The sequence below is a fragment of the Coffea arabica genome, chromosome 3c (genome assembly GCF_036785885.1).
Source record: "Coffea arabica cultivar ET-39 chromosome 3c, Coffea Arabica ET-39 HiFi, whole genome shotgun sequence".
NCBI lineage: Eukaryota > Viridiplantae > Streptophyta > Magnoliopsida > Gentianales > Rubiaceae > Coffea > Coffea arabica.
Window position 1 is genome coordinate 39,932,467 of NC_092314.1, and position 18,954 is coordinate 39,951,420.

Below are 18,954 nucleotides of genomic sequence, written 5' to 3' on the forward strand. Positions count from 1 at the left end.
ATTTAACCTATACCAATGCGTAAATTATCATATATGTCTCGATAAACAATATTTCTTGTACGACGATTTTCCGGATTTCGATCATCCTTGATCAAAAACTTCAATCCTTGACGGGAGGTTACTCGAGAAGCAGCAACGTATAATTGGCCGTGACTAAATACAGGTTTTGTCAAGTACACTCCAACGTTATCAAAAGTTTGGCCTTGACTCTTATTTATTATCATAGCAAAACAAACCTTAATAGGAAACTGACGTCGAATCATCACAAAAGGCCATTTTGAATCCGTAGGAGTCATGTCAATCCTGTGAATGAAAAATCTTGTCCCTATACTTGACCCTGTAATCATTTCAGCTTCTATGATGTTATCTCCCAGATTTGTAATTATCAACCGTGTACCATTGCACAGACCCCGACTCTGATTCATATTGCGTAGCAGAATAATTGGAATTCCAACCTTTAACTCAATTGAATGATTTGGAATTCCAGAGAATTTAAGTGTATTCAAAAACTCAACCGGGTATAAAGAAGCTTGCTCAAGTCCGCAATCAGAGGTGGGACAGATTCTATCAGCACTTAAGTATATCCTAGATTGGCCAAGAATGGATGATAGAATAACAGAATTTACTTCATCAACAACATCATTGGTCGGGGCAAGAATAGCTCTATTGCGAAGATATGAAGCATTATTATAATTAGCCAATAGATCAGGATACGTACTATCAATGATGCGGTGTATGCAGTCAGTATCCTGAGGAATGAGTAGATTATTAGGAATCTCTATCCAAGTAGATTCGTCTTCATCATCAAAGGAAATAGCTGATAATTTTCCTTCACCCAAATCTAAAATCCATTTGCTGAATTCTTCTAAACTTTCAACAGAATCTGAATGCATGTCATTAGCTCGTATACGCATATTCAAAGATAATAGATATAAATGACAATGACCCCAAAGCAAAGAAGATCGATTAATTGATGAAGCAACAATTTCAGTTCTACCCCTTTTGGGTACGACAGGAAGAATTTGCCTGAAATCACCATCAAGTAACATAGTTTTGCCACCAAAAACTTTGTGCTCAGAGTCAGGATCATGAAAGCGTAAGATATCCCTGAATGTTCTGTCAACCGCTTCAAAAATATTTCGATGTAACATTATAGCTTCATCCCAAATAATCAATGATGCTTTACAAATTAACTCAGCCAATTGTGATCCCTGTGATATTGCGCAAGTAGAATCACCATCTATAATTATAGGAATTTTAAATCTCGAATGAGCTGTCCTTCCACCAGGCAACAATAGAGAAGCTATACCAGAAGATGCTACCACCAAAACTATTTTTCCTTGTGAACGTAATCGAGCAATTATAGTTCTCCACAAATAAGTCTTTCCTATTCCTCCACTACCATAAACAAAAAAGAGACCACCGAGACCATAATCAACAGCATGAATGACTGCATTATACACTTGTAGTTGTTGCTCATTCAACCCACTTTGTAGTTGAAAGTGTTCTTGTGCAAGAATTTCCCTATTATAATTCAATTCCTCAATAATAAACCGATTTCGATTATCATTATCCAATAGCATATCAGGAAATGGAATTCCAGGAAATTCTTTCAAACTTCTACTATTTCGATTGAGAATTTTTTCAACTTCATAAAGTGCATAATTCTTTATTTGGGAATCACTGAAAGATATAAAATTATCTCCAAGTATACAACGTTGTCGATAGGATATGTCATCAGAAAGAAACTCCCAATTTTTCTCCCATAAATCTAATGGATTAGATACCTCAGAAAATAATAACATGGTCACAAATAATTCACGTAATTGCTGACCTGTTTGCCAATTTGCTGCTTCTCTTATAGCATTATGCCATTCTTCATCACTACCCAATAATCTCAACGCTTGACATGCCGCTTTAAACGTTGGATGCACGACTCCGTTAACTGTCCTAATCTCCTCAAATGACCTTGGACCTTTGACAATGTTCAATAACATGCGTAAGTAGAATCTTTCTCCAGTTGAAGGATGAGCATAAAAAATTCTACCTATTGATCGACCAAACTTCCGTTTAACCCATTTTCTCAACTTCTTTTTCCATGTCCATTGTGTAGGAAAATCTGCATAAGTCAACTGTTGAGCAGATGTATCTGTGGAGTTCGTTTTCATCCATTCAATGAACATTGTACTATGTTCTTCTGCTCTATTTAATACTTCATCCAAAGGATCATTATCACCAAATAGCACAGGCTGTTCATTTGGAAGATGAAAATTTAATCTTTGAACGGCAATACTCCGATATTGGATGTCAAAATAAAAAATTCTCCAGCAAGCCTCTGATGCTGATATATATTGGCAATCTAGATATCTTTTTATCTCATCCACTTCACGAACAACTCGTGTTCCACTCTGTCCATCAGTTGCATCATTTTCCTCAATGACAAAAGTGGCTCTATCATATCCTTTATTCACATATTTGAATAAATATTTTATAGACCTGCCCTGATTGCACAATTCAACACAAACATGTCCCCAATATTTGACAACCAAATCAACAGTATGAGGAATGATCCATCGATTATCAATTTTCACACCAGCTTTAATACCTTCTCGTCCATTGTCCCTTCTCCTGTATACTGGAAAATCGTTTTCATCAATTATTGTTTCAGTCTGAAAATATTTGGGATAATGTTTACTGCACTTTCCATTTTCCATACACGGTGACCTTGTATTAGCTGGTCCACATGGTCCGTGTGACATAAATTGTAAAACTGCTTCATAAGCTATTGGATCAGTATTCTTATCTAGCAATTCGGCTGAAATGATTCGATCAACATCTCTTGGTGTAGTGCACTTATCATCTGGATGTAAGAATAACAGATTATGCGCATGGGGCAACCCTCTCTTTTGAAACTCAATTGTATATAATGCTGTACAAAGTATAAGTATATGAAATTAAATGAGAATTTGATATAAATTAAATATTTTTGAAAAAATAAATAAAATATTTTGTTAGTTTGATACCTGCCATCACCTTGCCAAAATGCTGTCCATGTGTTAAATCATTCATCAATTGATCTAATTTTATGTGAAAAACACGTGCAACGATATCAGGTCGATCCACAACTTTCTGATCAGGGATCAAACTTATACCCTTGCTGATTTCTGGCCAATTAGAATTGCATGTGAAAGTAATAAAAAGATCAGGAGGACCCATGAATCTGCATATTGCTATTGCATCTTGATAATTTTGAACCATATATCTTGGTCCACCGGTAAAAGTTGAAGGCAAAACCAACCTTTTTCCTGCTGATGCAGGTGTCGTATCACCTCGTACCACATTATCTTGCAAACCTTTGTATAATTCTGCTCTAATCTTTTGCTGATTGGCACAAATCCAATTCAAATTATTTTCCTCAATTGCAGCAAAAGCATCAACAATATACTGCTGAAATAAATTACCTGCACTGACCAATGTTTTCGCTTCATTGAGTCTATTTTGTATTCTGAAAGCATAGAATTACCGCATGCTGATAAACTTTCTTTTACCGTTACTCTTTCTTGGATTTGGAGACACATTTCTTGGTATGTTCACCCTAAAACCATCTTCACCATAAGGAAATATGATTGGATATTGCATCGCCATAAAACTTGGATGCAATTCAGTGATTCTTTTTAACCCCATAGTTTTTTCCTCAACAATAATATCTCGATTTCCCCTTGCCTGCTCTCCATCACCGACTATAAGTGCAGCTACTTCTGATGATGTTGGTAAGTTGTATTGTCTTCCATCTCGAGATCGAGTACCAATCAATCTCAAACGAACTGACATGTAATTGGATTCCTGAAACCTGTCCCTTGCCATTCGAAATGCCTTTGCAAGTGGATTATACTCGTCCAACATCTCTTTCAATCCATTGACAATTTCAGGATCCAAATCACAATTTCTGTTTACTGTACTAAATGGATGCATCCTATTCCTGACCTCATTTTGTGTGTCATGAACATAAAACTGTGCGAAAGTTCCAAGACGACCATCAGGAGGTATAAGAGACCCTATTTTATGATGATTTTGCCCATTGATTCGAAAAACGTACGGGCCACGTCCATCATTTATGGTGTTGTCAATACAACCACCCATCGATGTGAATGCATACATCATGTTAAAAGCTCTGATATTCTCTCGAAAATGTTTAGCTTGACGTCTTCCATTATATTCCAATAATTGCTTCAGAAATTGTGGTGGTTCGATAAGTAGAGGCAATTGAACTTGCCCTTCTTGACAACAGATTGAAAATCTTGGAGAAGCAACATGTTGAGATTTTATGGTTCTCTCTTCATACCATAAAATTGCTCCACAATAAGGACATGTATGCGAAGGAAATCCAAAATCCCAACGTTCAAAAAATGTACCTATGAATTATAAAAGATTACATTTGTCATCACGAAACCAAAAAACTAAATGACTCTTACATTTAAATCACAAAAACTTACGTTTAGGAATGTCTCTTCGTTCATAATTAGGTACATTATTGCATGAAGTATCCATTTCTGAATCTGCATGAATATATTCAAAAAATAGTGCTTGAATAGATAAAATCATAAAACTATAAGAAAAGTATTATTGTCGTAATTGTAAGAGAAATCACATACCTAATAAAGTGTCTGAATTAGCGAACTGATTCATATCTAATTCCTCTTGCAAAGATGATGAAGCATGTTGAACTCGTTCCCCACATAAAATATTGACAGGTTGTCGAAACCTGTGCAATAATAAATACCTGCTCAAACTAAAAGTAATTTCTGTAAATAGTGGTAAGCAGGGTCGAATCCACAGGGACTGGGAGTAATTGTTTCTTTTTAAATTCACAGTGACAAAGGGGGATGTTTTTATCTCAGGGGTGACAATTTAAATAAATTCAAATAAAATCTAAGAAACTACTAAAATTAAATAACAAATTACTAAAATCAAATGAGTGATAATTAAAGATCTAGCCAAGAAATGACTTCAGCAATGGTTCACCTAATTGATCATCGATAAGCAAATGCAATTCCAATTATTTATCAATAAATAGGTTATAACTACCAAACAATCGATGGCAGTCAACTCCTCCTTACTGTGTCAGTGATCAAGGTACGCCCGTTAATCACTGCTCTAATTGAGAAATAATCCTAGGTACGCCCATAGAATTTAATTCTCCAATTGCCTTACGTATTAGAGGAGCCATATTCTAACCAAATAACGCACTACCAGGGTTATTTTAGATTAGCCCACGTATTCCCCTGACACAAATCCAATCATGCCAGTTATCACTATTTTGAGACAATTAAACAATTACGGATTTAACGTCCCAATTGACAATAGATTATCAAATTAACCAATTATCCGGATCCAAGACAATCAATTAATTAAACAATCATAAGCACTGCAATCAAGGAATATGCGAATACCAATAAATAAAGGAAAAGATAAAATTAAATCGATCTCACAATTTTAGGTGACTCAAAGCATCCGTTGTCCCTTGGCTAGAGTGGGGAGATTAGTTCATAATTAATGAACAAAATTCACACAAAATCGAAACGGCAACTGCGGCCTTTGTCCTTGCTTGTGCGAATTCAATTTGGCCGAATGAATGAAAGAAAAATGAGAAACTACAGTGTACGATTCAATTCTTCAAAAGGCTCTGACATGTGAGGGAACAAACTACCAAGAGCCCCACTAATATATGAAGAAGAAAAGTCAAAGGAACTAAGCTAAGTAGTCCTACGTACCAAGAAGATACAATCTATTACTCAGGACTAAAAGAATGAAGAAAAGTCTAAAGCTCTCTCTGTGCTGTGCGGCGGCTCCCTCTCCGGAGAGGAAGAAGATTCGAGAGCCAAAAAGAAGACTTCGGCCTCCTCTTTTTAATGCTGTCTTCGGGCCAATTACCAAGAAGGGTTGTGGTTTGATATTCCAAAAATGTCCCTAGATGCCTGCTACTTGAACTCTTTCTTGATAATTGTCAAATTGGCCCTGATTGTGATATTTTTGTTCTACTCCCTGAAATAAATATAAATTACGAAAAGTGAGTAGAATCTAATAATTAATTCACATCAGGTCAGGTAATAGGAAAAATTAATAATAAAATAAATGACAAAATTGCACCCTATCAATTCCCCCCACGCCTAAACCATGCTTGTCCTCAAGCATGAGAATAACAAACAAACACCAATATTTGATAGTGGCTACTGCTCTATCTACAAAATTGCCAAGATACCAAAAAAAATAATAATCAAGCATCAATGGTCAAATCCAAGAAACATCACTCCGGTTAGCTTCTAAACCACAAACTTCTCTAATTTCAGGTTAACTAATCTAAGAAAAAGGAATAACGCATAACATTTATCAGCAAATGGTCCAACTATTAACCAAAATCTCAACATTAAATCTATAATTCGGCAAGCTGACTTTTATTACACATTAACACAACCTTCACTTTTTTCACATTTTTTTCCCTACTTTTTTTTTTTGATTCTTTTTTTTTTCAATAGTAACAAAAGACTTAGTCGCTAGCCATTAGAGCCTTTTGACGCGAACTCCAACATTGGCCAGATGAAGGAGCCTGGTTACTCAGCTTCTATCGCCACGTGACCACGTACTCATAGGAATTACTACCTTTTGACGCGAGAATCAACACTTTTAGGTGCAGATCCCCGGTTTCTCAGTAGTAACTAATAGCGGAGTACAGTCAAGTTTATTCATAGCTAAAAATCACAAAAACTCAATATAACACAAGAACCAAAAGAAAACTCGCATCAGCTAGCCTCATTTTCAAACATGAAGGACTAAAGTTAATAACCGGACCAATTCACATGAAAATGTCAATAATCATTCCCTATGCCTAGGAAAGTTAACCAAAAATTATAAGAGTAAAACAGTCATCGATATTCACCAAAGAGATGTTTTTGGATTCAACCACATTAACTTGATACCCTTTTATTAGTAAATCTTGGCAAAAGTAGAATTAGAGACAACAATCCAACATCAAACTTGGGTATTCATTAAAAAAAAAAAAGTAAACGAAGACTAGACAAATGACAAACTAGAAATAAAAGAAGGACATCTGAAAACTAAAAACTGGCACAGCTATCCCTCCCCCCACACCTAGATCCTACATTGTCCTCAATGGAGGAAATAAAATAATTAAAGCGAAGAGGACAACGAAACTTCCCTCCCAAGTGGCTAAGGGTATTCGGCAGCTGCGGAGGGAAACCAACGTGGTGACGGTACGAGGCCAGGTTCTGAGACATCCTTGCCACTTGGCGGGTGATGTTTGTCATCCGCTCCTCTACGTTGTGAACCTGTGCTTGTAAGTGGCGCCACTCACCATTGTCGCCAATTATCACCCCAAATAACAAAAGACAGAATATCCAACAAAACCAACAAATGCAAATCCATAGTCACTGGTGTTCCCCAACTCAATAGTCGAATGCAAAAGCAAACACGGGCACCCAAGCTCAAATATGGTCAACAACGGCTCCCAAATTTACAGGTAAAAGTAGACAAAGGTCAACCAGAATCCCAACAAATGGTCCATATTTGACAATTAACCGCACAATGTTAACCAATCCAAAAGAAGCATCAAATTGAAGTGAAAACACTCCAACCAGTACCACTGGCGGAAAATGGAATGCACAACCCAATCAAACAGCCCCAAGAAAGAACAATGCAATCAATAATAACTCATAAATTCGACAGTAGTAGAGTAATTCCAAGTGCCCAGCCTCTAACAGTCAGCCAAAAGAGTAGAAGTGACCCAGTGGAGCCAAAATACCCAAACAGTGGATGAAACAAGTTCAACGGCTAACCCACACTAGTGAGATCCCCCAAATAATATAGCTCAATTCGGACAACAAGCAATGTATCCACAGGATTCCCAGTCAAATCTAATACTGAACCCCGCATTTCAACTAGATGCACTGAACTGGAATAAGCAATGTAAAGGGTATAGAAGCCTCCCAATTTAACAAACAAGTGCAATATTTCAGCTCACCCAAATTCTCAACAAATGGCTCCAGTTGGCCAGTTAAAGTTTTAACTCAAAATCAGCAATTTTAAATGAAGACAGCATAGATATTGGACAATAAGAACGCAGCCAACCAAACTAGGGTACCAAATTACGGTCCAGTTACTCCACCAGTACCACTGGTGTAGCGAATAATGAAAGATAAACCACACACAACCAAAACCAAGTCACCGGTAAACCAAAATAATACTAACACTGCCATAGTTGAAGACTGAGTGATAAATACCTCCACTGGTCAATAGGCGAAGCAAGTGGAGCTAGTGGTGGTTAACAAAAGGGGCAACAGCTCTCTTGCTGGTAGAAGCTACGGTGGTGGAGGCGCGAGGAGGAGTGGCTGGCGGCGAGGTTGGGTACAGCTCGAGGTTGGCGTGCGGTGGAGAGGAGCTGGGCAGAGGTGGCGGCAGTAGCTCACGGTGGAGCTGTGGGCAGAGCAAAGGAGGTGCGTCCAGAGCAAGGGAGGTGCGTCCAGAGCAGCGGCGTGGGGCAGTGGGGCGGCGCGCGGCGAAGAGGGAGGAGGTGCGGCATTTGGTGTCGTGAACAGCAGCGGTCGAAGGTGGAGCCTCGGGCGGCGGAGCTTAGATGAGCTGGGCCTGCGCGAAGTGGCGTGCGGGCCCTGTCCGTGGCCTGCGTCGCGTGGCGGAACTGGGAGCGCGGACGGCGAAGGGGGATGGCGGCACCGTGGGTAGCAGCAGCGAGGGGAAGCTGCTGCGTGCGCTTCGGCCGAGCGGTGCTCGGTGGCGTGCGTAGAGTAAAAGAAAAGGGAAACAGGGGAGAAGAAAGAAAGAAAAAGAAAGAAAAGAAAAAAAAAAGAAAAAAAGAAAAGCTTTTTTTTTTTTTTGTTCTTTTGCTTTTTTGTTTTTTTTTTCATTTGAGATTTTTTTTTTTGTTTGTTTTCAGGGAAAGACTCCCCTTTTTCTTTTTCTTTTTTTTTTCCTTGTTACTTACTTGAAATTTTTTTTTATTTTTTAATATCTGACACTAAAGCTACGTTGATAAGAAAGAGTTTTTGTGTGATTTTTTTTTGAATCCTTACCTTTCCCGCGAACGTGACGCGGGCACGTCAAGAGAGCAAGAGAGCTCCCAGAAGTTTCTGATCGTGAGCTTCCTGCACATCACCACGCGGGCGCGTCATGAGGGCAAGAGAGCTCCCAGAAGTTTCTGATCGTGAGCTTCATGCACATCACCACGCGGGTGCGTCATGACTGAAGGTCACCTACAAATCAGCAAAAACGAAAATTAACACCCAAAATCAATCAAACTCAAGGAAAACATATTTAAACTATCACACGAAATCAAACAAATAATTAAAAGAAACAATTGGGTTGCCTCCCAATTAGCGCCTCTCTTTAATGTCTCTGACTAGACATTATCATGTTTTGTTCATGGAGGATAAAATCGTGTGGCTCGTCTTAATGTTTCATCCTCTATATAGTCCTGATAACCCTCGTAAATAGAATAATCCTTGAGCATACGAGTTACGGGCTTCCATGGACTAGTGAATGGCGCCAAATGAGTCGATGATAATTTGAATTCTCCATTCATTCCTCCCTCACTTGCATTTATTGGTTCAAGATATCTCGCCATCGCCACTCTTAATTTATTCCTGTCATGAAATTCAAAACTGTCTGGTATAATAAAGTCAATTTCATTAACAGAAATTGAAGAGTAAGAGTCAGGAGAATAGTGATGAAGGAGTGGAGGGGATGTCACCGCATTTGGAGATTGTTCACTGGATTCATTCGCTTGAATGAGTTGATCCTGGAGTCTCATTTTTTACACTTCAACTTCCTTTTCAACTGCATCTTTAAATCTGTTTCCTTGAAACTCTTGCAGTTCCATGTCATTTGGCCGGATAATTGCATTCTCATCTCCTTCAAGATTGATATTGGTTTGTGAGGGCAATTCGTCAAGGTGAGAAGCTAATCGCTCTATCCTGGATGTCAATTGATGCATTTGATCCGCCAGGTCGCGACGGCTCGCTTGTGTCTCCTGATGAAATCGATTTAGGCTCGCTTGTGTCTCCTGATGAAATTGATTTGTATTAGCAATTAGTAATCCCATCGTTTCTTCAAGAGACATACCTGACACGGAGGATGATTGCTGAGACTCTTGCTGTTGAAAATCCATTGGCCCGGTCGCATAATAAAAATTGGAATTATCCCACCATTCTTGATCATACCCGTTTGAATAAGGGTCATACTGCGTTTGATATTGGGGTGAAAAATCTCCAAAAGTATCAATTGGAGCACTTAGATTATCTTGAAATGCGGGGCATGTGTCAGTTGAATAACCTGAGTCAAAATAAGTTCCACAATTTGCAACAGCCCATTGATCATTAGGGAAAATATGAGTCTCATAACTCCATTCAGGAACAAAGTCCAGTCTATCATCAAAATATATGAGTCTCATAACTCCATTCAGGAACAAAGTCCAGTCTATCATCAAAATATGGAATGTTAGCAGCCATAAAAAAAATAATAATAATAAAAAAAATAAGAGAAAAACAAATAAAAAAAAATGAAAACAAGATAAACTAAAAAAGAAACAATTTAATCTGGCACCAGTCCCCGGTAACGGCGCCAAAAATTGACATGTTGTCGAAGCTTGTGCAATAATAAATACCTGCTCAAACTAAAAGTAATTTCTGTAAATAGTGGTAAGCAGGGTCGAATCCACAGGGATTGGGAGTAATTGTTTCTTTTTAAATTCACAGTGACAAAGGGGGATGTTTTTATCTCAGGGGTGACAATTTAAATAAATTCAAATAAAATCTAAGAAACTACTAAAATTAAATAACAAATTACTAAAATCAAATGAGTGATAATTAAGGATCTAGCCAAGGAATGACTTCAGCAATGGTTCACCTAATTGATCATCGATAAGCAAAGGCAATTCCAATTATTTATCAATAAATAGGTTATAACTACCAAACAATCGATGGCAGTCAACTCCTCCTTACTGTGTCAGTGATCAAGGTACGCCCGTTAATCACTGCTCTAATTGAGAAATAATCCTAGGTACGCCCATAGAATTTAATTCCCCAATTGCCTTACGTATTAGAGGAGCCCTATTCTAACCAAATAACGCACTACCAGGGTTATTTTAGATTAGCCCACGTATTCCCCTGACACAAATCCAATCATGCCAGTTATCACTATTTTGAGACAATTAAACAATTACGGATTTAACGTCCCAATTGACAATAGATTATCAAATTAACCAATTATCCGGATCCAAGACAATCAATTAATTAAACAATCATAAGCACTGCAATCAAGGAATATGCGAATATCAATAAATAAAGGAAAAAATAAAATTAAATCGATCTCACAATTTTAGGTGACTCAAAGCATCCATTGTCCCTTGGCTAGAGTGGGGAGATTAGTTCATAATTAATGAACAAAATTCACACAAAATCGAAACGGCAACTGCGCCCTTTGTCCTTGCTCGTGCGAATTCAATTTGGCCGAATGAATGAAAGAAAAATGAGAAACTACAGTGTACGATTCAATTCTTCAAAAGGCTCTGACATGTGAGGGAACAAACTACCAAGAGCCCCACTAATATATGAAGAAGAAAAGTCAAAGGAACTAAGCTAAGTAGTCCTACGTACCAAGAAGATACAATCTATTACTCAGGACTAAAAGAATGAAGAAAAGTCTAAAGCTCTCTCTGTGCTGTGCGGCGGCTCCCCCTCCGGAGAGGAAGAAGATTCGAGAGCCAAAAAGAAGACTTCGGCCTCCTCTTTTTAATGCTGTCTTCGGGCCAATTACCAAGAAGGGTTGTGGTTTGATATTCCAAAAATGTTCCTAAATGCCTATTACTTGAACTCTTTCTTGATAATTATCAAATTGGCCCTGATTGTGATATTTTTGTTCTACTCCCTGAAATAAATATAAATTACGAAAAGTGAGTAGAATCTAATAATTAATTCAAATCAGGTCAGGTAATAGGAAAAATTAATAATAAAATAAATGACAAAATCGCACCCTATCAAATATTGGTATTCGTTGATTCGAATGACCAATTTTGACCAACAACCATATGAGAATCTATGTCATTCTGAATTTCGATTTGAGTATCATATGATTGCCCTAGAATTGAGGAATGTGAATTTATGGCTGCACCCGCCACGATTTCGACTCGATTATATTGACTTCCTGTAACTTGAGTAGGTATGTAGTGATTATGGGGGATATGGGTTTGGTTGTAAGGTGAGTCTAATAACGTGGTTATTGAAGTCTCCTTCTGACCATCTTCAGAAACAACAGTTCGTGAAATCACGTGGCGATAGGGCTGCTGTTGAATACTTTTCGATCCACTCATAGTTTCAAAAAAATTATTATGTGAAACAATAGGCAGGTTGTACTCATTGGTAAATGGTGACATTATTAGACTTGGATATAATCTTCTAAGACGTCTAGCACGATCTACATTTGGGTGAAGTCTGCTCAATGGGGATATTTGGGTATGACGAACAGCCAGGTGGTTACGTTGATTTCTACGTTCTAACATTACGGCTCGTCGTATGCTCCTACGATATCTAGCCAGCTCAATCGAATCCACTGATAAAAATAAAATACAAGTGTAGTTTATCTAGAGCAATAATCAATAATTTTATTAGGAGAATTATCAAAATATGTAAATATCAATTTATCCTAATTATTATGATTAATAGTGCACATATATTTAGACTAACTTTGTTGTTTATGTTATAGTAAATATATATATACACAGATGCGCACATATTCATTCACACATATATATACATATATTTGATATTTGATTGCATTCAAATATATGGTAGAAACATTTGATATTTGTAAACATATAATTACATCGACAAAATTAAGAATCTCAATTTAGAAGTAATATTCATTTTACATGTCCTAATTTGTATAAGTAAAATAATTTAGCATATAATAAAAAATATTAATAAATAATTAAAATAATTTAGCATATAATAAAAAATATTAATAAATAATTAAAATAATTTAGCATATAATAATAAATTATTTGATGAAAAAAGTAAGCATAACTTACTGGGTTGCTGTCTGTTTTTTATTTTTGTAATCTTCAAACCGAGAAGGATTCACCGAGTTGCTGTTGATAAAAACATTTATCATAACTTGATAAGACGTTGAGAAAAAACAAAATTATAGAAATGCTATGTAAAAGTTGTTCTTAAATAAACAAATACGTTTTGTTAGATTATTTTTCTTTGATTAACAAATGCATTTTATTTAGACTAACAAATGTTAGAACACACAAACATGTTATAAAGTGAAACTTTCAAATTAAGTACAAAGTCAATCATTCCAATAAAATGCAAATAGAGAATATTTAGTCCCTCATGGGAATTACATCCATCTTTACTAAAACAATCACTAAAGACACTCAAACTATCGATTTAAAAAATCCAACATAAAGTTCCTGCTATTATCTTAGTTCATAACCACAGACTCAGCATCACTGTTTTCAATTTCGTAAAGACGTTTCTTCAAAATTTTGTTCTCCTTAAGTAACTCCTTATAAAGTTCCTTTAAGTCTTCATTCTCTTGTGACAGCTCATATTTTGCTTTCATTGTAATACATTTGAAAATGGTACATTGCTTTGTAGTTCGCGTCTTCAACTTTAAATTCGAGCAGCGTTTGCAAGTAGTGTATTGCATGTTGGGCTCCCTGTTCTTCTGCTTCATCTTTCTCTTTGTATCCAAAACTATGAAAGTATAATTTTAGTTCATGATCCAAAGGATTTACTATTTCAAGATATGCTTTCCATGCCTTGTTGCCATTATTCTCGTAGGTCCACTCTGGTAATGGTATATTGTATGAATCCAAGATTTCATTCAATAGCGTCTTGAATGAAATTTTAAAAACTCGTGATTGATTCATGATTCCTACATAAATACCATTAAATAAATTAAGTGTAAATATAAATGTGCAATGATACAATAATGTTAATTTGAGCTAAAATAAAATATTGTACATTTAATTAGCCACTCTATTATGGTATTTGATGTATTAAAGTGGGTAATAATTTTATAGTAAATTGTATTTGTAGAGTTAGTTGACTATATATTATGCCCTTGAAAATCTTTGTTGCGTTGACCCTTGAACACCAGCATACATAAATTTCGCAAAAGGAACCAAAATAAAATTTTCCCTTTGAGTTCATGATCACTCAAGAGGTATACACCAAATGCTTATAATATAAATATTTAACTGCAGTGTCAGACATAGCAAAAAAAAAATTCAACTAAAGTAACTAACAGTAATAATAGCTAAAGACACAAATTTCGTGAAGAAATATCTTCATCAATTGATTATTAAAAATTTAAGAACAACATGGGACATAATCGACAATAGCATTTACCTCCATAAAATTCTTACATCTGAAGATGAACATATATATTTTTTTAAAAAAGAATCTTTTGACTTATTGAAAACAATTTGATTACAAAAATTCTGGACAACAAAACCCATGAAAATTTATATATATGAGGTGAAAATTTGATTAAAAAATATTTACCGAAAACATACATACTTTTTGAAAACAAAAATAGCAATCCACGCAAAACGTGCATGTCAAATCAATTCCTTTGTCTTCATACAAAACAAATAGAAAATAAAACAAAAAAAAAAACAAAATTCGATGCATGTTATTAAACGCTTACAATTGAAGATTAACATGCCTTTAAAAAAAATATGTATTGAAAGAAGATGTATCTGATAATCAAGAGGAGTGGAAACCCAAAATCGATGCAAAATTTGCCAACCAATTGCACTCAAAATACCTAACCATGAATTTGATGCGCACACATTCATACACACATATATACACATATATTTGATATTTGATTGCATTTTAATATATGGTAGAAACTTAATTATTGTAAACATGTAATTACATCAACAAAAATAAAAATCTAAATTTAGAAGTAATATTCGTTTTACATGTCCTAATTTGTATAAATAAAATAGTTTAGCATATAATGTCCCGTGGAGGGGGGCGGGGGGGAGCCACAGGCAAAACAGAGGTCAGAATCCTGAAGGAGTCTGCAAAGGCCCGCGAAAAAGTCGAGGGTCTCTGCAAAAAGTTGAAAGCGCCAAAACTTTTGTTCATAAGCTTTGCACTGCTTTCATAATCACTGCCTTGCAGGACCACAGACTTATCTCTCAATATGACCATTATGCCCATTTTCCTTGTGGCCTTTGCTTATATGTTTCTATAACTGTTGAGTCTTTCAATAATATTCTGCCTTCCAAGCAGTAACACAATTCATTCCGAAATTTAACACAATTCAATCCGAAATGAGGAATTTGGAATTTGGAATTTGGAATTCAAAATTCAAAATTTTTTATTTATATTTTTTCTTAATATCACTTTTGTATTAATAATAATTTAAACAAATCTTTCTTGTATCATTAACAATATGTTTATATTAACAGATATGAATAAATGATAACGAATATTAACTTAAATTGAAACTTTATATTTTACAGATGATATCATTAATAATTTTATTTTCATAGATTGGAAGATACGTGCATGATACCCGTATTGTTTTAATATATTGCTTTCTTTTTCATGCTGTTTAAATCCTATGTCTTAATACAAAGCAAACAGAAAATAAAACAAAAAAAATAAAATTTAAGATATGTTACTAAACATTTTTCCCTTAGCCTTGGCTTGGAGCTTTCAGCGTTCTGTCGAAGACAAAAACCGGTGTATCCATTTTTTAAGTTTTTCATATACAGACTGCACCATGGGCAATTTTATTTGGGCCTTGGAGTGAGGGCATAAAGCATACATCAAAAATTGCATGATCTAGGATGTATACGTTTTTAAGTCACATTCGCTTGTACTGTTATGGCCATAAATCCTCCATCCGTAAGTCTATTCTTTCTCAAGGAGTTGAGGAGAAATAAATGACTGCATCAGTACTTTTTAAAAAACCTTGTGAAACCATTCTCCAGTGGATTAATTAAGTAAACGATCAAAATCTTTTAATTAACTAATGAATTTGTAGATATATCTAATAGAGATATTTATGTCTCTTGTATTTATATCGCATTACTTTCCAGTACCTTTTGTTTTTGGTTGTTTTTTCTAAAGGCAAATTAACAAACATCTTAGCATACGATCACAAAAATTAATTAACAAACATGTTAGCAAAAATCTTACAAAAATAACGATGAAAGTACTTTGTTTAAATCCTATGTTTTCATACAAAACAAATAGAAAATAAAACAAAAATAAATAAATAAAATTCAGGATATGTTACTAAACTCTTACAATTGAATATCAACATGCTTTTTTTTTTTAAAAAAAATATGTATTGAATGAAGATGTACCTGATAATCAAGAGGAGTGAAAACCCAAAATCGATACTTTAATATGCCAACCGCTTGCAGTGGAAATACCTAACCATGAATTTGATACTTGAAATCAATATATTAGAGGCTATATGTAGTATAGACATAGGAAATAAGAATTGATAAGAATACAAAGAGATATTGATAAGAACATTAAAACTATGTTTATCTTAATTTAAGTTGCTTAAAGTATGTAACTTTGGGTAGGAAATAAGAATCCTATAATATTAAGAATTAACATGTAAGATGACCATGTCTCGTTAACAAACCATGTAGTATAGCCGAGTAATAAATATGTTTACTAATTATACTTGGCAACTACTATATGTTTACTAATCATTTATTAAGAATGGGTACAAAACTTTGTTTCGTTTATTAAGAATCCTATAATAAAATTTATTAAAAATCCTATTAGAAAACTACTTGCCGTCTCGTTAAGCCATGTAGGAAAGAGAAAATATGAAAGGATAAGTATGAGAATACGACTTTATTATATATATATATATATATATATATATATATATGATTTTTATAGGAAATAAGAATTGATATATATATCCAAACAAAAAAGGAGCAAGCCACGTAGGAAATTACTTGCCGTCTCGTTAAGCCATGTAGGAAAGAGAAAATATAAAGGGATAAGTATGAGAATACGACTTTATTATATATATATATATATATATGATAGAAGAATTTCTAGAATATATTTTAAAATATTTTTTTTAATTTTTGAAAAAATATAAATTAAGTTTTAGATAACCTTTTAAAATATTTTTATTATATTTAAAAAGCTAATTTTTGAAAAACACCCCATCCATTTTTATTGTCTTTTGGAAATGTGCAAAGGCACCACTATATTGGACTGTTTTCCCTATTGTCTTTTCGATACGTGTTCGCTTGGAAATTTCATGTTTTCATACTTTGTCCCCACCGCCACATTAGCAGCAAAGGATGCCCAAAAACTGAAAGAAAAGCGGAATGCAGAGTATAAAATGAAAATGGCTTTCTTACTCTTAATTTAAGATACGAGACAAATAAATAAGTAAACATTAAATCCCTATTTAAAAAATAAGTAATTACAAAATCCAAAGAATAAACGTATCATATTTATTTAGATTTACATGTTTGGATTGCAAATTTTTTCAAAAAAATTGTTACGTTTTTAGTGATCATATTTTTCAATTACTTTTTTACTTCACATATATCAAATTTTTTCTAGAAAATAGCAATCCAAATGAGATTGAATTTGAAACTCGTAGCATAAAACCTACTTACCAAATATCCCTTAAACTTTAAATAGTTTTTTATTTTGAAGGATAAAACTTTAAATAGTTAATGCAAGAAACATTTGGGGTCTATCGTGTTGGTAAATTGAAATGTGAGGCAAAAAATGGAGCTGTGTGGAATGCATCCGTTTACCTGTATACCGTCTAATATCTAGCAATAATTGAGTAAATGTTGTGGACTACATTAAAAGATGTAAAGTAAATCGTCAAAAGCTGTAAATCAAGCTCAAAGAGTCAAGACCCAGTAGGAGTAGTACTAAGGAAGCAATCCCTTTCTCCAAAGTAAAAAAAAAAAAAAAAAAAAAAAATCCTTTCCAAGTCCATATTCCAGAAATCGAATATCATCCTTTGTTTATTAACTATGATAAATGTTCAATACTTAGTTGAGTAATACATCACAGAATCCAGCACTAGTTGATTAAGAAGCTGCTGAGTAATTCTTCTTTTCAATACGGAACCGGCACGAATACGTAATCTTTTTGGTCTCCAACACTGCCCACTTTTGTCATTTTATTTCAACCAAAAATTAAATAGTATCAGTTTTTCTATTCTACATATTTCAAGGATTTTTTTTTTTTAAATTAATATTTTATTAATCATAAACTGAGAACAAAACCGAGGTTCGAGCAGATGCCCTAACCCCTAAAAGAAAATCGAAAGTTACAAAAATTCTGCATATCCAAAGCCAAAAGTCCTCTAGTACAAGTCAGTAACTGAGAGCGCTTAGTGAAAATAACTTGAGCGCCTGACAAGGCCCCATATGCTGCTAGCGAATCCGCCACTGTATTCCCTTCCCGGTAGCAATGAAAGAAGCAGTGAGAACTTGACTCACCCATCCAAATAGCACGAACAATAGGCCGAATCCCTGCGGGAACTCCCCATTCCTTCCTTAAACACTTAATCAGAGCCAGACAGTCAGATTCAACAATTAGCTGAGGGACCCTTACTTGGCGGCCCAGTTGCAGCCCCAAAAGGAGAGCACGAGCTTCCGCCTGCAAAGAGTCCAACCCGCCAAATGAATCCGCAAAAGCTACAATAAACCTCCCACACGAATCCCTAATCACCCCTCCCACCCCCACTACCACGCACCGTGGCACACCCATCAGTGTTTAACTTGTAGCAGCCCGTCGGAGGGAAAGCCCACCTGACAATCGTTGCAGTTAAAACCCTCCGAACCCCAGACAGAGCCTGAAGAAGTTCCTCCCATTGCCAAGGCACCAT

At 35.2% G+C, this 18,954-nt stretch overlaps 1 protein-coding gene across 1 annotated transcript; it reads right to left on the reverse strand.

The window, feature by feature from the left end:
* Positions 1 to 2: 2 nt before the first annotated feature.
* LOC113735936 (uncharacterized) lies at positions 3 to 18,954 on the reverse strand. The gene is made up of 7 exons (XM_027262898.1): positions 18,823 to 18,954; positions 18,484 to 18,725; positions 4,653 to 4,762; positions 4,494 to 4,556; positions 3,549 to 4,412; positions 3,024 to 3,461; positions 3 to 2,929 (listed from the first exon to the last, which is right to left on the reverse strand). Exons 1-7 carry the CDS (start codon positions 18,952 to 18,954, stop codon positions 3 to 5), a joined length of 4,776 nt encoding a protein of 1,591 aa, XP_027118699.1.

What these genes read in the sequence shown, in the direction of transcription:
- LOC113735936 (XM_027262898.1), bottom strand. Translation starts at nt 18,954, where the DNA reads ATGGTGCCTTGGCAATGGGAGGAACTTCTTCAGGCTCTGTCTGGGGTT. An exon ending in ACACTGATGGGTGTGCCACG is followed by an intron (nt 18,726 to 18,822) that starts GTGCGTGGTAGT and finishes GACTCTTTGCAG; the next exon opens with GCGGAAGCTCGTGCTCTCCT. An exon ending in CTAGCAGCATATGGGGCCTT is followed by an intron (nt 4,763 to 18,483) that starts GTCAGGCGCTCA and finishes ATTATTGCACAG; the next exon opens with GTTTCGACAACCTGTCAATA.